General features: G+C 44.7%; 1 protein-coding gene across 1 annotated transcript in view; it reads right to left on the bottom strand.

Annotated features, from left to right (window-relative positions):
• LOC135527848 (ERC protein 2) overlaps window positions 1–22,375 on the bottom strand; it is a 454,194-nt gene that overhangs the window by 401,762 nt on the left and 30,057 nt on the right. The window contains exons 2-3 of the mRNA XM_064956457.1: window positions 19,716–20,663; window positions 11,069–11,908 (exon numbers count right to left, since the gene is read on the bottom strand). Of these exons, the coding sequence (XP_064812529.1) occupies window positions 11,069–11,908; window positions 19,716–20,399 (1,524 nt within the window). The 5' untranslated portion in view covers window positions 20,400–20,663. The remainder of the gene's footprint in view (window positions 1–11,068; window positions 11,909–19,715; window positions 20,664–22,375) is intronic.

Genomic DNA, 22,375 nt, shown 5'->3' with positions numbered 1-22,375 from the left:
CTTTATTTTAAGAATGTGAAATGTCAGAATAATATCAGAGAAAAGGATTTATTTCAGCTTTTATTTCTTTCATCACATTCCCAGTGGGTTAGAAGTTTACATACACTCAATTAGTTTGGTCAACCTGGGTCAAACCTTTCAGGTAGCCTTCCACAAGCTTCCCACAATAAGGTGGGTGAATTTTGGCTCATTCCTCCTGACAGAGCTGGTGTAACTGAGTCAGATTTGAAGGCCTCCTTGCTCAAAAACAATTTTTCAGTTCTGCCCACACATTTTTTATAGGATTGAGGTCAGGGCTTTGTGATGGCCACTCCAATACCTTGACTTTGTTGTCCTTAAGCCATTTTGCCACAACTTTGGAAGTATGCTTGGGGTCACTGTCCATTTGGAAGACCCATTTGCGACCAAGCTTTAACTTCATGAATGATCTCTTGAGATGTTGCTACAATATTTCCACATAATTTTCCCTCCTTATACTGCCATCTATTTTGTGAAGGGCACCAGTCCCTCCTGCAGCAAAGCACCCCCACAACATGATGCTGCCAGCCCTGTGCTTCAAGGTTGGGATGGTGTTCTTCGGTTTGCAAGCCTCCCCCTTTTTCCTCCAAACATAACGATGGTCATTATGGCCAAACAGTTCTATTTTGGTTTCATCAGACCAGAGGACATTTCTCCAAAAAGTACGATCTTTGTCAACATGTGCAGTTGCAAACCGTAGTCTGGCTTTTTTATGGCGGTTTTGGAGCAGTGGCTTCTTCCATGCTGAGTGGCCTTTCAGGTTATGTCGATATAGGACACATTTTACTGTGGATATAAATACTTTTGTAACTGTTTCCTCCAGCATCTCCACAAGGTCCTTTGCTTTTGTTCTGGGATTGATTTGCACTTTTCGCACCAAAGTATGTTTGTCTCCTTCCTGAAAGGTATGACGACTGCGTGGTCCCATGGTGTTTGTACTTGCGTACTATTGTTTGTACAGATGAATGTGGTACCTTCAGGAGTTTGGAAATTGCTCCCAATGATGAACCAGACTTGTGGAGGTCTACCATTTTTTGTCTTGGCTGATTTCTTTTGATTTTCCCATGAAGCAAAGAAAAGCAAAGAAAAGCAAAGCAGCACTGAGTTTGAAGGTAGTCCTTGAAATACATCCACAAGTACACCTCCAATTGACTCAATTGACTCAAATGATGTCAATTAGCCTAACAGAATCTTCTAAAGTCATGACATTTTCTGGAATGTTCCAAGCTGTTGGAACCCACTGGAATTGTGATACAGTAAACTATAAGTGAAATAATCTGTCTGTAAATAATTGTTGGAAAAAGTCCTAACCGACTCGCCAAAACCATAGTTTGTTTACAAGACATTTGTTGAGTGGTTGAAAAACAAGTTTTAATTACTCCAACCTAAGTGTATGTAAACTTCCGACTTCAACTGTATGTGAGAATGGGACCCCATTTTTGGCCACTCAAAGATTGGCATGACTAAAACATGTGTCCCACAGTCGCTGGACTCTGGTGGCATCTCAAACACTTGGGGTCAACATTTGGGTATATTTTTGCCAATCTGTCATTTGAGTAATTGAGTCGGGGCAAAACCTTAAACTGAATAAGCCCTTATGCAAAATGATGTGTGGATACGCTCAATACTGTGTTGACATCATCAGGTAGATTTTGTATTTGCAAAGGAAGGCGGATTAATGTTCTGTACTAAGTCGTATAATCTGTAGATTGTGCACTTCAGATAAGGGTTAAGATCTAAGCACCTCTCGACTGGACACTTAGTGGGCTCGAGTGGAAATGAAGGGAAACATTTTTTTGGCAAAGCTGCAAGTTTTCAGGTATCTGAAAGTGGGTATTGGGAATGTTATGGTCAACCCTCAGAGTATCGAATTAATTGTCAAAAAACAGGTCACAACAAAACACCAGACCAATTCCTACGTCAGAATTGGAATGCCGTGTCAATCTGTGACGCTGGGAAGAGATGATTAGATGTTCATGAAGAGAAGCAGCTTGTTTAAGGCTAAAGTGACTTTGGAAATTGGGACACGATTTTACGGGAGTTCTGAACAATGGGGTTTAAAACATGGGTGGCAAGGTATAAGGCATACCCAATTCCTTCTGCTAACTCATTAATAGGGAGGAACACACATTTTGTTAGATTTAACTTATAACCAGAGAATGTGCCAAAACCTTGTAGCGTGTTCAAGAGATGGGGTATAGACTCCACAGGGTTAGAGATGTATAAAAGAAGATTGTCTGCATATAAGGACACCTTGTGAGTCATGTTGCCCCTCAATATTCCCTTAATCTTCTCATCCTCCCGCAGGGCGTTAGCAAGAAGCTCAATAGCCATATCAAACAGGAAAGGGGATAGACAACAACCCTGCCTGGCCACACTGTGGAGAGGGAAGTAGCTGGAGGTAACACTGTTGGTGTGAACAGAAGCCACTGGGGACGAGTACAACATCTTAATCCAGGAAAGGAATGACGGGCCAAACCCAAATCTCTCTAGTACTGTAAATAGATATTCCCCCTCAATACGGTCGAAAGCCTTCTCAGCATCGAGAGAGATGACGACCTCTGGCTGTAGAGTTGAGTGGGCAGAATAAAGGTTAGCGTTTGGTGCTCTGTTTGTTGTCATACGCTGTGTATGAAATCATTTGGCCCATTAGATATGCTTTTAACCACTCCCAAACAGTAGAGTGAGACACATCAGAGGCGCAGTTGATCTGTAAAAAGACATCAATGTGAGTTGATATGTATTTTTTAAAGACACTACAGGATAGTAGTAGTGTGTCAAGTCGCCACGTGCGTTGTGACACAGTACTGTCCGGAAAGCGGATATGTAGCTGGACAGGGCTATGGTCTGAGATAACGATTCTGTGATATTGGCTATCGCCCTTGGCGATGCGTCATTCTGTAATGATGTGCGCCGAGAGTCAGGAAGCAAGTTCAGGGAGTGAGTGTTTTAATACATAAACGGAATATAATATTATAAACGGTTATAATACGAAACAAGAAACTCGAACAGCACACAGACATGAAACAGAAACAATGATGCCTGGGGAAGGAACCAAGGAATCTTGGAAGGAATCTTCCAGGCTATTCAGAGAGGTGTCATGTCTGTTCAGATTTAATGATAACCACCATTATCATGGCTAGGTCGTGGGGAATCAGAGTCCATGTCAGGTGAGCCCGAGGATTCAGCAGAGGCTTGCTTTTTGTGGCCCACGGCAGCTGTTGTCTCAACATTTTACGATTAAAAGGCAGAAGAAAAGCCAGGTTAAGAACAAATTCTTATTTTCAATGACAGCCTAGGAACAGTGGGTTAACTGCCTGTTCAGGGGCAGAACAACAGATTTGTACCTTGTCAGCTCAGGGGTTTGAACTTGCAACCTTTTGGTTACTAGTCCAACGCTCTAACAACTAGGTTACCCTGCCACCCCTACCCTGTGGCCGATATACCACCGCTAAAAGGGCTGTTCAACATCCCAAACTTGTTTACCATTATCTACTAAAAATATGGCATGGTTCTACTACACTGCCCTCCTGAATTATTGGCACCCTAGGTAAATATGTCATTGCTGTTTATCAGCATCTTAAACTGAAAATATCATATGAATCTAACCTTTCATCGATTTAAAATTGTTCAGACATTTTTTTCAAAAACATGCATGTCTCAATTATTGGCACAACTGCATTTAGTACATAGTACACCCTCCTATCACCTAGATAACAGCTCTGAGTTGTCTCCTATAATGTCTGATGAGGTGGGAGAACACACCCTCCTGTCACCTAGATAACAGCTCTGAGTTGTCTCCTATAATGTCTGATGAGATGGGAGAACACACCCTCTTATCACCAAGATAACAGCTCTGAGTTGTCTCCTATAATGTCTGATGAGATGGGAGAACACACCCTCTTATCACCAAGATAACAGCTCTGAGTTGTCTCCTATAATGTCTGATGAGGTGGGAGAACACACACTCTTATCACCTAGATAACAGCTCTGAGTTGTCTCCTATAATGTCTGATGAGGTGGGAGAACACACCCTCCTATCACCTAGATAACAGCTCTGAGTTGTCTCCTATAATGTCTGATGAGGTGGGAGAACACACCCTCTTATCACCTAGATAACAGCTCTGAGTTGTCTCCTATAATGTCTGATGAGATGGGAGAACACACCCTCCTGTCACCTAGATAACAGCTCTGAGTTGTCTCCTATAATGTCTGATGAGATGGGAGAACTCACCCTCCTGTCACCTAGATAACAGCTCTGAGTTGTCTCCTATAATGTCTGATGAGGTGGGAGAACACATAGGAAGGGGTTTGAGATCATTCCTCCATACAGAAACTCTCCAGATCCTTGATCCTTGCTTGTGGACTCTCCTCTTCAGATCACCCCACAGGATTTCAATGAGGTTCAGGTCATAACAATTTTTTCTTGATAAGTTTATTTTAGTTTTACAATTTTAACTAAATTAAAGGTTAGATTGATATGATATTTTGAATGTAAGATCAAGCTGATAAACAATTACCTTTTTCACTGCAATTGTGGTTCCTACCTAGGGTGCCAATAATTCAGGAGGGCAGTGTATCTGTATAAGTTTGAACCACTGTCACTTATTTTGATTCTAAGCAATGTTGTCCTGGTAGACCATTCCATTCTTGTGGGCCGGCTAAGGAGTGTTGGTGTCTCTGAGGGGTCTTTGGCCTGGTTTGCTAACTACCTCTCTCAAAGAGTGCAGTATATAAAGTCAGAAGATCTGCGGTCTCAGCCGCTGCCTGTCACTAAGGGTGTACCCCAAGGCTCGATCCTAGCCCCCAACCTCAATTTATATCAACAACATAGCTCAGGCACTAGGAAGCTCTCTCCTCCATGTATATGCAGATGATCCAGTCTTATATTCAGCTGGTTCCTCCCTGGATTTTGTGTCAAATGCTCAACAAAGCTTTCAGTGTCCAACAAGCTTTCTCTGCCCTTAACCTTGTTCTGAACACCTCCAAAACAAAGGTAATGTGGTTTGGTAAGAAGAATGCCCCTCTCCCCACAGGTGTGATTACTACTTCTGAGGGTTTAGAGCTTGGGGTAGTCACCTCATACAAGTACTTGGGAGTATGGCTAGACGGTACACTGTCCTTCTCTCAGCACATATCAAAGCTGCAGGCTAAAGTTCAATCTAGACTTGGTTTCCTCTATCGTAATCGCTCCTCTTTCACGCCAGCTGCCAAACTAACCCTGATTCAGATGACCATCCTACCCATGCTAGATTACAGAACATAATTTATAGATCGTCAGGTAAGGGTGCTCTTGAGCGGCTAGATATTCCTTACCATTCGGCAATCATATTTGCCACCAATGCTCCTTATAGGACACATTGCTGCACTCTATACTCCTCTGTAAACTGGTCATCTCTGCATACCCGTTGCAAGACAGTGGTAGATGCTTATTTATAAAATCCTCTTAGGCCTCACTCCCCCCTATCTGAGATACCTACTGCAGCCCTCATCCTCCACATTCAACACCCGTTCTGCCAGTCACATTTTGTTAAAGGTCCCCAAAGCACACACATTCCTGGGTCGCTCGTCTTTTCAGTTCGCTGCAGCTAGCGACTGGAATGAGCTACAACAAACAAACACTCAAACTGGACAGTTTTATCTCCATCTCTTCAAAGACTCAATCATGGACACTCTTACTGACAGTTGTGGCTGCATCGCGTTATGTATTGTTGTCTCTACCTTCTTGCCCTTTGTGCTGTTGTCTGTGCCCAATAATGTTTGTACCATGTCGTTCTGCTGCCATGTTGTGTTGCTACCATGTTGTTGTCATGTTGTGTTGCTACCATGCTGTGTTGTCATGTGTTGCTGCCATGCTATGTTGTCTTCGGTCTCTCTTTATGTAGTGTTGTCTCTCTTGTCGTGATGTGTGTTTTGTCCTATATTTTTATTTAATGTATTTTAAATGTTTATCCCAGCCCCCATCCCTGCAGGAGGCCTTTTGCAAGGCCGTCATTGTAAATAAGAATTTGTTCTTAACTGACTTGCCCAGTTAAATAAAGGTTAAATAAATAAGAAATGTATTAACCGCAAATTCCACTAGTGTGGCTAATCGTTATTGTGACGAGCTTCACACAGGTGTGGAAGGCAGAGTTGAACCATATCCAGCATGTGGCAGAGTTGAACCATATCCAGCATGTGGCAGAGTTGAACCATATCCAGCATGTGGCAGAGTTGAACCATATCCAGCATGTGGCAGAGTTGAACCATATCCAGCATGTGGCAGAGTTGAACCATATCCAGCATGTGGCAGAGTTGAACCATATCCAGCATGTGGCAGAGTTGAACCATATCCAGCATGTGGCAGAGTTGAACCATATCCAGCATGTGGCAGAGTTGTTAGTTTGGCACTGTTGATCAGCACATATGTGGATTTAAATGTCAAGAAGCCCGGAGAAGGAGCATACTGGAATGTATTTTGGATGTTAAACTGGTGAGTTTTTGTGATGCTATCAAGCATGTATTTGCGCACTGCTGTCAGAGCACAACAGAGCCAGGGCAGAGGCGCTGTTAATGTTAATGTTAGCTAACAACTTTTTTGGTCAACAGTGTTTGAGTTGTGTTCTGTCTGACAGTGAAATGTGGCTAGCTCTTACTGTAGCCTGGACTATGGAGTAGCTAGCTTGCAAAAGGCCATTGCATGCATAGTAAGGTAGCAGCGTGACAATTTGTCGAAAGTTTGGTGTTGGTTTTGAACTAACGTAAACTCACCCCATTCCGTACAAATGTGTGCAACTGCAAAATTCATACGAATGTTTTCTGTAGCGACTGTGTTGACTTCAAAATCGGGGGTGTGAACTAGGTTTCTATTCACGCGTTGATTGACATGGTAAAGGCTCTATAGTGTTGGAGAAAAGTTGAAAAAACGGACACTCTGTTACATCGTGACATGTCATGCCATAACGTACAGCACGCATAAAGCAACTATTACTCTCTCCACCAGGTGTAGTAAGGGGGTCATTTTCTGCGTCATCACGGTAAGTGATCACCATTCTCAAAGCCTCTGTTTACTTCTGAAGATCACTTTAGCACCGCCCTAAAAACCAGATTCAAATTCGACACAAACCTTCAAATAGGTATGTAATGACACATTATATAACCTCCTTATAGTGCTTTATTTACATTTAGAGGCGATAAGGTGATAAGTTGGACAGATCGAGTGAAAAAGAGCAATTTTCCCACACGTGATCTCTCCTTCTCACTATTAGTTTCTCTTCCCCACCCACTATTTTTAGAAGGACCCGACGGGGCTCGTTGCCATCTTGAATTATGCAGAAACGACCAGCGTGGAGGTTGTGTCATTTATTTAGAAATTGTGCTTTACAATGGTATTAACATTACAGTTGATCTGGAAGTATTACGTTTTTGGGGCGCTGAAATAAGGTCAATTGTACGGGCCAAGGCTAGGTACAAAAGTGAGTGAGTTTACGTTAATGTACAGTTGCTAGCTAGCTATGTTCAGTGGAAAAATGTAGGACTGTCATTTGGACATATCTAGCTTCAGCTGTTGTTGTCTGGCTCTAACTAGCTAGCTAGCTAATGGCTGAAGTTAATTTTGTAACAAACCTTCCATCAACAAATATAGCTAGCTACCTTTCTATGCATGTTCGTTATAGTAGCTAGCTAGATCGATTTCAGCTGACTGCTCTTAGCTAGCTAGCTACAGAGGCTACCTGCTGGACTTTGTGTAATCAAGCTAACATTAGCTAGGTAACGTTTGCTAGCTAGCTATCTAGCTAATAAAAATATATATTAATAGCCTAGGCTTGTTCATCAAGGAAAATGGTGGCTACTTTGACAAATCTCAAATATAAAATATATTACTACATGGTTACTACATGATTCCATATGTGTTATTTCATAGTTTTGATGTCTTCACTAGTATTCTACAATGTAGAAAATAGTACAAATAAAAACCCTGGAATGAAGGTCCAAACTTTTGACTGGTACTGTATATATAGTATAATATTGTCTTCGTATCTCAATCATTGTAATGTGGTTAAGTTTAAACATCTAAATTACAATGATTAAAATCTAAAAGATACGATTCAACCAGAGAGCTCCCTTAGATCAAGGGAAAAGGCAGCACCTGAATCATTCCCATGGTGAATGGCTAGGCAGGCTACGCTATGAAACCACACACTGTTGAATCATTCCCATGGTGAATGGCTAGGCAGGCTACGCTATGAAACCACACACTGTTGAATCATTCCCATGGTGAATGGCTAGGCAGGCTACGCTATGAAACCACACACTGTTGCATCATTCCCATGGTGAATGGCTAGGCAGGCTACGCTATGAAACCACACACTGTTGAATCATTCCCATGGTGAATGGCTAGGCAGGCTACGCTATGAAACCACACACTGTTGAATCATTCCCATGGTGAATGGCTAGGCAGGCTACGCTATGAAACCACACACTGTTGAATCATTCCCATGGTGAATGGCTAGGCAGGCTACGCTATGAAACCACACACTGTTGAATCATCCCCATGGTGAATGGCTAGGCAGGCTACGCTATGAAACCACACACTGTTGAATCATCCCCATGGTGAATGGCTAGGCAGGCTACGCTATGAAACCACACACTGTTGAATCATTCCCATGGTGAATGGCTAGGCAGGCTACGCTATGAAACCACACACTGTTGAATCATCCCCATGGTGAATGGCTAGGCAGGCTACGCTATGAAACCACACACTGTTGAATCATTCCCATGGTGAATGGCTAGGCAGGCTACGCTATGAAACCACACACTGTTGAATCATTCCCAAGGTGAATGGCTAGGCAGGCTACGCTATGAAACCACACACTGTTGAATCATTCCCATGGTGAATGGCTAGGCAGGCTACGCTATGAAACCACACACTGTTGAATCATTCCCAAGGTGAATGGCTAGGCAGGCTACGCTATGAAACCACACACTGTTGAATCATTCCCATGGTGAATGGCCAGGCAGGCTACGCTATGAAACCACACACTGTTGAATCATCCCCATGGTGAATGGCTAGGCAGGCTACGCTATGAAACCACACACTGTTGAATCATTCCCATGGTGAATGGCTAGGCAGGCTACGCTATGAAACCACACACTGTTGAATCATTCCCATGGTGAATGGCTAGGCAGGCTACGCTATGAAACCACACACTGTTGAATTATTCCCATGGTGAATGGCTAGGCAGGCTACGCTATGAAACCACACACTGTTGCAGAGACTTTGATATTACCGGCCGCAATCGATATGGTGAAAACAATGTGTGGGGAGGCAGAAGACACAGAAACGTACACCAATACATGTCACATAACACTGTTAAACTAATAATTTATGCTTTTGCTAGCAATCGAGAGGAAACTGACTGAACGACTCAAAAACTCCCCAGCTCATGCTCTCCAAATAGACGTTAGCTGTGAGGGCCAAGATGCCCATGCATTGTCTTGTCGGGGGATGCTATTAACGAGGACATATTGTCCTGTCTCACGAAACGGCACAGGGGATTTCAGCGTGCTGCATGCCAATATTGACAAAAAAAACTGCTTCCATGGGATCGAATGGTGGGGCTCCATCTATGGCGGGACGGTGGGTAGGCCTCTGTACTCGAGTTATGAATGTGTCTACCTCTGCCATATGGACACATTGTATGATATACCGAGATGAACTGGTGGCAAAACAGCTGAGCACAGAAGAGAGATATACTGCAGCTGGTAACTGATTGTAAACTACATCAAACCACATCCACTGCGCTCACGCCTGTTCACAAAGCTATGTGGAGATATGAGTTCAGAGCATGACAATATCCTATTTCACAATGAGGCTTGATGGTTATCGAGGGGGAGTGTTGGAAAGATTTTTCACATTGAGAGAGGAAGTGTTGTCATTCACAATGGAGAAGAAAAAAAAACTGGTCAACTTTCTGTTTAATGAAAAAAAAATCTCCTTGCCTATGTAACATATTTGAGAAGCAGAACGAACGCAAGCATGCAGGGGAAATACCAAAACATTTTACAGATGTGTGACCAAATCAGGAAATAATTATTATTGGAGAGAGAGTCTTTGAAAGGCGAACCACGCCCCCTTCCCTCGGCTGTGCATGTTTCTAACAGAAAACAGCATCAGTACAGTAAGTATCCCATACGAGTGATGACTGCTCACCTCCAACGCTTGAAAGAGCACTTTGGGACCTACTTCCCAATCAGTTGGCCTGTGATCCTGGATCAGTTTATTTTTACCTTTATTTAACTAGGCAAGTCAGTTAAGAACAAATTCTTATTTTCAATGATGGCCTAGGAACAGTGGGTTAACTGCCTTGTTCAGGGGCAGAACGACAGATTTTTACCTTGTCTGCTCAGGGATTTGATCTTGCAACCTTTCGGTTACTAGTCTAACGCTCTAACCACTAGGCTACCTGCTGCCAGAGTTGATATGCCGGTAATTGAAATCGAACAGCTGATTGAGCTGTCATGTGACCGAATGCATTCACTGGTCACTGAAGAGTAGTTTTGGTTCCTGACTCAAAGTGAATAGCCATTAATGCCACGTTCAAAACAACTGGGAACTTGGAAATCTTCGACTTCCGAACTAGTAACTCAGGAAAAAAACAAGGACCCGCTGGGAAATATCTTTTGAATGGTCATCCAACTGGGAATTCCAACTCGGGAATACGGGCCTCTTTCTAGAGCTCATACTTTCCGACCTGAAGATCACCGACGTCATGATTTGGCCTAGTCTTGAAAGCATCATGAAACTCATGGTACCCTTCGTCAGCTCATATCTGTCATAGCCCCACATTAAAATTATGTGATGGTGAGTTGAGAAGACAATCCGAAATACTGTTAAAATGTTTATGAATTGACTGCCATAGCACATAATTAACAAGTGAACATTGGCTGTTAATTACATAATTGTTTTTTCACATGGTGGCGAGACTTTTTATGTATCAAAATGGGGTCGTGGGCCAAAAAAAGTTTGGGAACCACTGAGCTATAGTGACAAACACAAAGAAACACACACCTCTCTCAAATGCAGGTTCTCTTTCTCCCTCTGGTCCAGCTGCTCCTCCAGATGACCCACCTGGTACTCCGCCTCCTCGCGTGCTGTTGCCATGGTGATTATCTCTGACCTCTCGCCTCGCTGACCCCTCCCTCCTCCCTGGATCATCTCCAGCAGCCTCTGGATGGACTGGTCCCTGGCCCCCAGCGTCTGTTTCTGGGAGTCAATCCTCAGCTCCATCTCTTCAAGGGTCTTCCTCAGCAGGTACAGCTCCTTGCCCTGCCGTTCGTGATCTGACTGCAGCCGGCTGAAGTTCTCCTCCGTCAGATCCAGGGGAGGGGGAGAGGAGAAGCCATCGCACCCAGGGACCATGCATGGGCTGCTGGGAGGGCTGAGGCAACGGCCAGGGCTGTGGATGAGGTGGCTGGGGCTCTTTCTAGACAAGGGGATGAGAGTGTTAGCAGGGCTGTGTCTGGGGCCAGGCCCAGAGTTGTGCCCAGGGCTGTGGATGTCAGCTTGGTGGTGTCTGACGTTGGAGCTGTACCCAGGGCTATGGGGATGGACAGGGCTGTTTCTGGGCCCATGGTTGTAGGTGCTACTGGGGCTGTGTCTGGGGCTGACTCCTAGACCAGGGCCGGGGCTATGTCTTTGCCCAGGGCTGTGGACGTGACTGGGGCCCAGACCAGGACTGTGTCCAGGGCTGATGCCAGCCCGGTGGTCCTCAATATGAAGTTCTCGGTTCGAGCCGGTGTGAGTGGAGATGTTTGTGTGAGATCCCGAGCTCTCTTGCTGCAGACGACTGTTCATCTCTCTATGACATCTCAGCTCTTCCTGTAGCCCATGCACTGACAACTGGAGATGCTGAGAGAGAGAGACAGAGAGAGAGACAGAGAGAGACAGAGAGAGAGACAGAGAGAGAGAGACACAGAGAGACACAGAGAGAGAGAGACAGAGAGAGAGACACACAGAGAGAGACAGAGAGAGAGACAGAGAGAGAGACAGAGATAGAGAGAGACAGAGAGAGAGACAGAGAGAGAGAGAGACAGAGAGAGAGAGAGAGAGAGACAGAGAGAGAGAGAGACAGAGAGAGAGAGAGAGAGAGAGAGAGAGACAGAGAGAGAGAGACAGAGAGAGAGAGACAGAGAGAGAGAGACAGAGGAAGAGGGAGAGGAAGAGAGAGAGGCAGAGAGAGAGAGACAGAGAGAGAGACAGAGAGGTGAGCCATTAAAAAGAAGAGATAAACAGGCAAGACACAGAAACACAAGGAGGACAATGACACACACACAGCTGAACACAAAAGGATGGGAGAAAACTCAGGACACACCTTGTTTCTTCTAGGTTCCCAAACCTGCAGCATAATATGATGAAGTAAAAAATAAACAAAATAAGCTATGTTTTAAAAAGTAACAAGCAAAATGAAACAGAACACACTCATTCCCTGCTGGCTAACTTAAGAACTTTTAGCTAAAATATACAATCATTACATTTATAATCAAAGGTAAGGATCTGTATATATTCAATTCTCTACTATAGCATTTCAGTTGATTGACTCTGTCATTATTCACACATAAATGCAATGTCAACACACTCCAGTAGATGGTGACACTTCCACTAATAAAGATAGAACACAGGGCCAGACAGGGTGACACCACTCTAGCAGGAAGGATGATGGCTCTGTGGGCACAAGGGTCGGTTGAACTTAACAACCCTTACTTTACTGAGTTCAAACTGTCACATCATAGCTTTACTGGGTTAAAAACAGAGAAGTACAGGCTCGCTAGGAGCCATGGCAAAAACAGCTACTTGTTACAGACCTGCACACACACAGTTTTCACACAAATACAAAAACATTAACTTTAACACATACAAAATAGCTATCAAATACAAAGCCTACAAGAATGATGAACAAAATAAATACTTTCAACTATGCAGGAAGCTCAAACTGTCTGTACGACGTCAGTTGGAACACTTCTCCTATCATAGAACAACACACAGACACACAGACACACAGACACACTGAAACGGGGTGTACGAGAAGATGTTAGAACGTACAACTGACACTGAATACTGGAGCAGAACCAACACACACACAGAGTACACACACACACACAGAGTACACACACACCAACACATTCACACAAACATACACAAAGACAAACAGATGGTGAAAGACAAGTCTTCAAATCAAATGTTATGTCACTTGTGCCGAATACAACAGGTGTAGACAGTGAAATGCTAACTTACAAGCCCCTAACCAACAATGCAGTTAAGAAAAATACCGAATACCTTAAAGAAGCAGCAGTAAAATAATAATAAGTAAAATAAGCCCCTAACCAACAATGCAGTTTTAAAAATCCGAATAACAATAAGAAATAAAGGAACAAGTAATTAAAGAGCAGCAGTAAAATAACAATAGTGAAGCTATATACAGGTAGTACTGGTACAGAGTCAATGTGCGGGGCACCAGTTAGTTGAGGTAATAGAGGTAATATGTACATGCAGGTAGAGTTATTAAAGTGATCATGCATAGATGATATAACAGAGAGTAGCAGCAGCGTAAAAGAGTGGTGGTGGGGGAAATGCAAACAGTCTGGGTTGCCATTTGATTAGATGTGCAGTAGTCTTATGGCTTGGCAGAAGCTTAGCCACAGTGATGTACTGGGCCGTACGCACTACCCACTGTAGTGCCTTGCGGTCGGAGGCCGAGCAGTTGCCGTACCAGGCAGTGATGTAACCAGTCAGGATGCTCCTGATGGTGCAGCTGTAGAACCTTTTGAGGATCTGTAGACCCATGCCAAATCTTTTCAGTCTCCTGAGGGGGAATAGGTTTTGTCGTGCCCTCTTCACGACTGGCTTGGTGTGCTTGGACCATGTCAGTTTGTTGGTGATGTGGACACCAAGGAACTTGAAGCTCTCAACCTGCTCCACTACAGCCCCGTCGATGAGAATGGTGGCGTGCTCGGTCCTCCTTTTAGTGTAGTCCACAATCCTCTCCTTTGTCTTGATCACGTTGAGGGAGAGGTTGTTGTCCTGGCACCACACGGCCAGGTCTCTGACCTTCTCCCTAGAGGCTGTCTCGTCGTTGTCGGTTACCAGGCCTACCACAACTTAATGATGGTGTTGGAGTCGTGCCTGGCCATGCAGCCATGAGTGAACAGGGAGTACAGGAGGGGACTGAGCACACACCCCTGACGGGCCCCCGTGTTGAGGATCAGCATGGTGGATGTGTTGTTACCTACCCTTACCACCTGGGGGCGGCCTGTCGGGAAGTCCAGGATCCAGTTGCAGAGGGAAGTGTTTAGTCCTTAGCTAAGTGATGAGCTTCATGGCCACCATGGTGTTGAACGCTGAAATGTAGTCAATGAATAGCATTCTCACAGGTGTTCCTTTTGTCCAGGTGGGAAAGGGCCGTGTGGAGTGCAATAGAGATTGCATCATCTGTGGATCTGTTGGGGCTATATGCAAATTGGAGTGGGTCTAGGGTTTCTGGGATAATGGTGTTGATGTGAGCCATGACCAGCCTTTCAATGACCTTCATGGCTACAGATGTGAGTGCTATGGGTCAGTAGACATTTAGGCAGGTTACCTTGGTGTTCTTGGGCACAGGGACTATGGTGGTCTGCTTGAAACATGTTGGTATTACAGACTCTGTCAGGGAGAGGTTGAAAATGTCAGTGAAGACACATGCCAGTTGGTCAGCGCATGCTCGGAGTACACATCCTGGTAATCTGTCTGAACCTGTGGCCTTGTGAATGTTGACCTGTTTAAAGGTCTTACTCACATCGGCTACGGAGAGCGTGATCACACAGTCATCCGGATCAGCTGATGCTCTCCTGCATGTTTCAGTGTTACTTGCCTTGAAGTGAGCATAGAAGGCTTCTGGTTGGGTATGTACGTACATTCACTGTGGGTGACTGTACTGACGATGTCATCGATGCACTTATTGATGAAGCCAGTGACTGATGTTGTGTACTCCTCAATGCCATCAGAAGAACCCCGGAACATATTCCAGTCTGTGCAAAACAGTCCTGTAGCTTAACATCTGCTTCATCTGACCACTTTTTTGACCGAGTCACTGGTGCTTCCGGCTTTAGTTTTTGCTTATAAGCAGGAATCAGGAGGTCAGAATTGCCAAATGGAGGGCGAGGGAGAGCGTTGTATGCGTCTCTGTGTGTGGAGTACAGGTGGTCTAGAGTTTGTTTTCCTCTGGTTGCACATTTACCATGCTGGTAGAAATGAGGTAAAACGGATTTAAGTTTCCCTGCATTAAAGTTCCCGACCACTAGGAGCGCCGCCTCTGGACGAGCATTTTCCTGTTTGTTGATTGGCCGTATACAGGTCATTGAATTGGTTTGTGATGGTAAATAGACAGCTACGAAGAACATAGATGAAAACTATCTTGGTAGATAGTGTGGTCTACAGCTTATCATGAGATACTCTACCTCAGGCAAGCAAAACCTTGAGACTTCCTTAGATATCGTGCACCAGCTGTTGTTTACAAATATACATAGACCGCCACCCTTTGTCTTAACAGAGGCTGCTGTTCTATCCTGCCGATACAGTGTATAACTCACCAGCTGTATGTTATTCTTGTCGTCATTCAGCCACAAGATATTACTGTTTTTAATGTCCCATTGGTAGGATATACATGTTCGTCCACTTTATTATCCAACGATTGTACATTGGCCAATAGTACCGATGGTAAAGGCAGATTAGCCGCTCGCCGCCATATGCTCACACCCCGACCTCCTTCCGCAATACCTGCGTCTCTCCAGCGATTGACGGGGATGAGGGCCTTCTCGGGTGTCTGGAGTAAATCCATCTCGTCCGACTCGTTAAAGAAAAAAATCTTTGTCCAGTTCAAGGTGAGTAATCGCTGTTCTGATGTCCAGAGGCTCTTTTCGGTCATAAGAGATGTAGCAACAACATTATGTACAAAATAAGTTACAAACAATGCAGAATTTTAAAAAAAATAGCTTGGTTAAGAGCCCATAAACCGGTTGGATAAGAGCCCATAAAATGGCAGCCATCCCCTCCAGCGCCATTTGTGTGGAGGAGGACCTTTTTAATGGTAATATTTCCCTGTCTCACAACCAGTCTCCATCTGACTATCTCCAGAGAGGAGGGAAGGAGAATACAGAGAGGGGGAGAAGTAACAAGAATGGAGAGAACAAGAGGAGAGAAAAGGCAAAAGAGAGGAGGGAGGAAAAGGATGAGAGAGGGAGAGGGCAGAGAAACTTTGGCAGACAATAGATAATAGTGGCCTCTGTCGTGACGATAAGATATTACTAGAAACTAAAACTTTAAGTCAGAAGGTCGAGGGAAGAGAAGTACAAGTTTAGAGAGGAATCAATAAAGGGTGCAACTGCTGTTTGGCCTCCTCAATTAGAGTGTATTGATCCTACCATGTGCGTTTGTTAAAGAGGATTGTACTGACTGCAGAACAACAAAACCTCAATATCACCCATATTCCTGTCTACTGATATCTCTCAGGTCTGCTAAAGAACAGCTATGTAATCTGTCATCATAGTGAACAGGTAGCCTGGCAGGTTAGAGCGTTGGGCCAGTACCCAAAAGGTTGCTGAATCCAATCCCGGAGTTGACAAGGTGAAATTCTGTCGCTCTGCCCCTGAGCAAAGCAGTTAACCCACTGTTCCCCGGGCGCCAGGACGTGGGTGTGGATTAAGGCAGCACCTCTCTGATTCAGAGGCGTTGGGCTGAATGCGAAGACACATTTCAGTTGAATGCAATCAGTTGTACAACTCACTAGGTATCCCTTTTTCCCTACACACAGCACACACTGATGTGTTCTGAATACAAACAGTGATGATGTTTGGATCATGCCTAGTGGTATCCATCCACCCTAAATACTTTACAAAGAACCACAATAATACAAAGAAATGAAAAAACATATATATTAAATAACTGTCTCACCCTCAATCCCCCTCACCCCCACCCCTCTCAGGTTATGTAAGGACATGTCATCAGGATAATGTGCAGGCTACGGTGTACAGTATGTGCTATCTATGGCATCAGAGTAGTTATTATCAGTGTACAGTTAGTGAAGTTATTGAAAAGCGTGTGGGTAGAGGGTAGGGGGTAATTAAAGCAGCAAGGCTGAATTGCTCCATCCAACCACAAAGGAAGCTGTCTGTATTCAGTCACTATTAATGAAAATACAAAAAGGTTCACCCCCTGTGGACTCAATGTTTCTGTGTTCTTCATCTGAGTGAGATGAGTAAAAACAGTGTGTGTGTGTGTGTGTGTGTGTGTGTGTGTACGCCGGTGTAAAAGCACAGTGGTACAGTTAGTGTAAGAGTGTGAGACCAATCTAAAAAAGGTATGGAGAGGAGGCTTCACAGCTGTGTGAGGGAGAAGAAGCTAAGCCTCATAAAACACACCTCTGTGAGAAGGACAGAGTGAAAGGGAGAGAAGACAGACCAGAGAGCAGTCTATAGAACCTCTCCTCCCATTCATTCTAACTTCACAGAAGAACTGACTTTTATAGCTGCTAGAATGCCAGCCGTTGGACATGTTCCCATGGTAACAGAGTGAGAGTGCCGTGTCTACCACACGGTCTTTATGTACACTACCATTCAAAAGTTTGGGGTCACTTAGAAATGTCCTTGTTTTTGATATAAAAGCACACAAAAAAATGTCCTTTAAAATAACATTAAATTGATCAGAAATATAGTGTAGACATTAATAATGTTGTAAATGACTATTGTAGCTGAAAACGGCTGATTTGTTATGGAATATCTACATAGGTGTACAGAGGCCCATTATCAGCAACCATCACTCCTGTGTTCCAATAGCAGTTTGTTAGCTAATCCAAGTCATTTTAAAAGGCTAATTTGTCCTTAAAAAAACACTTTTGCAATTATGTTAGCAGAGTTGAAAACTATTGTTCTGATTAAAGAAGCAATAAAACTGGCCAGTTAGACTAGTTGAGTATCAGCATTTATGGGTTTGATTACAGGCTAAAAATGGCCAGAAACAAAGAACTTTCTTCTGAAACTCATCAGTCTATTCATGTTCTGAGAAATGAAGGTTATTCCATGCGAAATTGCCAAGAAACTGAAGATCTGGTACAAGGCTGTGTACTACTCCCTTCACAGAACAGAGCAAACTGTCTCTAACCAGAATAGAAAGAGGAGTGGGAGGCCCCGCTGCACAACTGAGCAAGAGTGTTATGTTCTGACCTTTATTTTCTTTGTTTTGTATTCATTATTTAGTATGGTCAGGGAGTGAGTTGGGGTGGGCAGTCTATGTTTGATTTTCTATGATTTGGGTATTTCTATGTTTCGGCCTCGTATGGTTCTCAATCAGAGGCAGGTGTCATTAGTTGTCTCTGATTGAGAATCATACTTCGATAGCCTGGGTTGCACTGTTTGTTTGAGGGTGATTGTCTATGTTGATTGCTTGTTTCAGCGCAGGTCGCTTTAGCCTCACGGTTGTTATTTCGTTTATTGTTTTTGTATAGGGTTTCAGTGTTCAGTGTTTTCTTTATTAAAATTAATGATGAACACATACCACGCCGCATTTTGGTCCTCCGATCCTTCTCGCCTCTCCTCTTCAGATGAAGAGGAGGACGACCGTGACAAAGAGGACAAGTACTTTAGAGTGTCTAGTTTTAGAAACAGACGCCTCCACAAGTCCTCAACTGGCAGCTCATTGAAAGAGTACCCGCAAAACACCAGTCTCAACGTGCTTCTTTAATCAGGACAACAGTTTTCAGCTGTGCTAACATAATTGCAAAAGGATTTTCTAATTGTATTTCTTTATTTTTTATTTCACCTTTATTTAACCAGGTAGGCTAGTTGAGAACAAGTGCTCATTTACAACTGCGACCTGGCCAAGATAAAGCATAGCAGTGTGAACAGACAGCAACACAGAGTTACACATGGAGTAAACAATAAACAAGTCAATAACACAGTAGAAAGAAAAAAAAAACTTTTTTTTTTTTAAAAGAGTCTATATACATTGTGTGCAAAAGGCATGAGGAGGTAGGTGAATAATTACAATTTAGCAGATTAACACTGGAGTGATAAATGATCAGATGGTCATGTGCAGGTAGAGATATTGGTGTGCAAAAGAGCAGAAAAGTAAATAAATAAAAACAGTATGGGGATGAGGTAGGTAAATTGGGTGGGCTATTTACCAATGGACTATGTACAGCTGCAGCGATCGGTTAGCTGCTCAGATAGCAGATGTTAAAAGTTGGTGAGGGAGATATAAGTCTCCAACTTCAACGATTTTTGCAATTCGTTCCAGTCACTAATGATCAATTAGCCTTTTAAAATGATAAACTTGGAATAGCTAACACAAAGTGCAACTGGAACACAGGAGTGATGGTCGCTGATAATGGGCCTCTGTACGCCTATGTAGATATTTCATAAAAATAAAAAAAAATCTGCCATTTACAGCTACAATAGTCATTTACAACATTAACAATGTCTACACTGTATTTCTGATGTTGATGTTATTTTATGGGGATTTTTTGGGGCTTTTCTTTCAAAAACAAGGACATTTCTAAGTGACCCCAAACTTTTGAATGGTAGTGTATATCTGTCTAAAAAACCACCCAGAAACCTATTGTGGGTGCTTTGTCCCCATGTTAAGACCATCATGGGCCTTCATCAAGCCTCCCTCCCCCAGTTATTCTCACCTGGTCCTCCTCTGGAGAGGCCCACTTCTGTTCCTTCAGGATGGATGTAAGAGCTCCCTCCTCTTTCCTCATCCCTCTGTCTCGACTTTTCACCTCCGGGCTCCAGAAGTTCTTTCTACTGTTGACAGAAGAGCTCATCCTCCCTTCTCTCCCATCCCTCTCTCCATCCATCTCTCTTCTCAGCAGTTCATTCTCTCTCTGCAGCTCCCTGAGCTGAACCTGGATGTCTTCTCCCCCTCCTTCTCCACCCCGTCCAGCCTGCCTCAACAGCCCTGAGGGCCCCCCTGCCTGGAGGTGCTGGGTATGGCTCTGGTCCCCATAGCCCTGTCTGTCTGATGTGGTGGTGATGTTGGGGCTGCTGCCCATGGCTGTGGTCCGGCCCGTGTAGGAGGTCCTGCTGGTGACTCGGCCCAGAGTCATGGTTCCCTTAGGGTAGCCACCGGAGGAGGCCAAGGCATCGCGGTCACTTAGGTACATGGGGCCGGAGGTGGCGTAGGCTGCATTCAGGGACTGGATGTTCTCCATAGACAAGGTTTTACCCCCTGACCCTGTCCCGGCCGACTTTGACCCTGACCCACTAGCCACGCCAAGTTTACGGTACCCCTGCTTCGGATTCTTCTGTAACTTAGTTGATCGTGCGGAGCTGCCCTCTCCATGCCCAGTGCTCCTGGCACTGTCATGCATCCTGCTCTGATGACGGCTGGATTCTAATGTGGAAACATGGCAGCTACATGCTCAGAAAGAAAAACAAGTGTCTAACGAGGTGCCGTCTTTCTTGTCCTCGGGATCCTTATGTTTTTGGACTAGGATTTGTTTTACTCCCTGACATTCATCTCTGTCGCTGGTGGTTGGAGACAGTCACAGTTCCAACACAGCAGGCTGCTGGTCTCTCATACAGGCTGGTCACTATTCTGGAGCTCACTGCCACACTGGAGGGTACCATGGATACTGTGGGAGAGAGCAGGAGGGAAATAAAAATAGATGGAAAGAGGAAGAGAAAAGACGGCGCCAATCAACAAAATCACACCAGCACAGAGAATATCACCCCTGAGAGAACGATGCTATTTCAATTGAGAAGTGAGATCTCAGACAGGTCTAAGCAGGCAGGAATCCTGTGGTATTGGGGTCAGAGTGGGAGTGGGCCTCTACTCTATGCTGAAAAGCTTTCTCTAGGTCTAGGCAACCCCTAATTAAACCCACATGCGCACTGAATAACCACATAGAGAGATAGAGAATGAGGGGAGACAGCGTGAGGTTACAGAAATAGATGGAGGAGTGGAGAAACTGGGAGAGAGGGATGATGAAGATGAAATAAAAGAGTGAGAGAGAGAGAGATGGGTACTGAGAAGAGAAAGAGAGTGGAGAAACTGGAAGACAGATGGAGACAGGGTAAGAGAGGAGAGAGAGAGAGAGATAGAGAGAGAGAGAGGGGGGGTAAGAGGAAAGAGAGAGAGAGAGTAAGCGAGGAGAGAGAGACAGGGTAAGCGAGGAGAGAGAGAGAGACAGGGTAAGAGAGGAGAGAGAGATAGAGAGAGAGGGTAAGAGAGGAGAGAGAGAGAGAGGGTACGCGAGGAGAGAGAGAGAGAGAGACAGGGTAAGCGAGGAGAGAGAGAGAGACAGGGTAAGAGAGGAGAGAGAGAGGGAGAGAGAGAGAGAGACAGGGTAAGAGAGGAGAGAGAGAGAGAGAGAGAGAGAGAGACGGGGTAAGAGAGGAGAGAGAGAGAGAGAGAGGGGGTAAGAGAGGAGAGAGAGAGACATGGTAAGCGAGGAGAGAGAGAGAGGGGGTAAGAGAGGAGAGAGAGACATGGTAAGTGAGGAGAGAGAGAGAGACAGGGTAAGAGAGGAGAGAGAGAGACAGGGTAAGAATGGAGAGAGAGAGACAGGGTAAGAGAGGAGAGAGAGAGAGGGTAAGCGAGGAGAGAGAGAGACAGGGTAAGCGAGGAGAGAGAGAGAGAGACAGGGTAAGAGAGGAGAGAGAGAGAGAGGGTAAGAGAGGAGAGAGAGGGAGAGAGAGAGAGACAGGGTAAGAGAGGAGAGAGAGAGAGGGTAAGCGAGGAGAGAGAGAGAGACAGGGTAAGAGGAGAAAGAGAGAGAGAGAGAGAGAGGGTAAGCAAGGAGAGAGAGAGAGAGAGGGTAAGCAAGGAGAGAGAGAGAGAGAGAGAGAGAGAGAGAGAGAGAGAGAGAGACAGGGTAAGAGAGGAGAGAGAGAGAGAGAGACAGGGTAAGAGAGGAGAGAGAGAGAGAGAGACAGGGTAAGAGAGGAGAGAGAGAGAGAGAGACAGGGTAAGAGAGGAGAAAGAGAGGGAGAGAGAGAGAGACAGGGTAAGAGAGGAGAGAGAGAGAGACAGGGAAAGAGAGGAGAGAGAGAGAGACAGGGTAAGAGAGGAGAGAGAGAGAGGGTAAGCGAGGAGAGAGAGAGAGACAGGGTAAGAGAGGAGAAAGAGAGAGAGAGAGAGAGAGAGAGAGGGTAAGCGAGGAGAGAGAGAGACAGGGTAAGAGAGGAGAGAGAGAGAGAGGGTAAGAGAGGAGAGAGACAGAGAGAGGGTACGCGAGGAGAGAGAGAGAGACAGGGTAAGAGAGGAGAGAGAGAGGGAGGGTAAGAGAGGAGAGAGAGAGAGAGAGAGAGACGGTAAGAGAGGAGAGAAAGAGAGAGGGTAAGA

Source organism: Oncorhynchus masou, chromosome 33 (assembly GCF_036934945.1).
Source record: "Oncorhynchus masou masou isolate Uvic2021 chromosome 33, UVic_Omas_1.1, whole genome shotgun sequence".
Classification (NCBI taxonomy): domain Eukaryota; kingdom Metazoa; phylum Chordata; class Actinopteri; order Salmoniformes; family Salmonidae; genus Oncorhynchus; species Oncorhynchus masou.
Note: the sequence above shows the minus strand (reverse complement) of the source record. Positions and strands in the feature narration are given on the sequence as shown.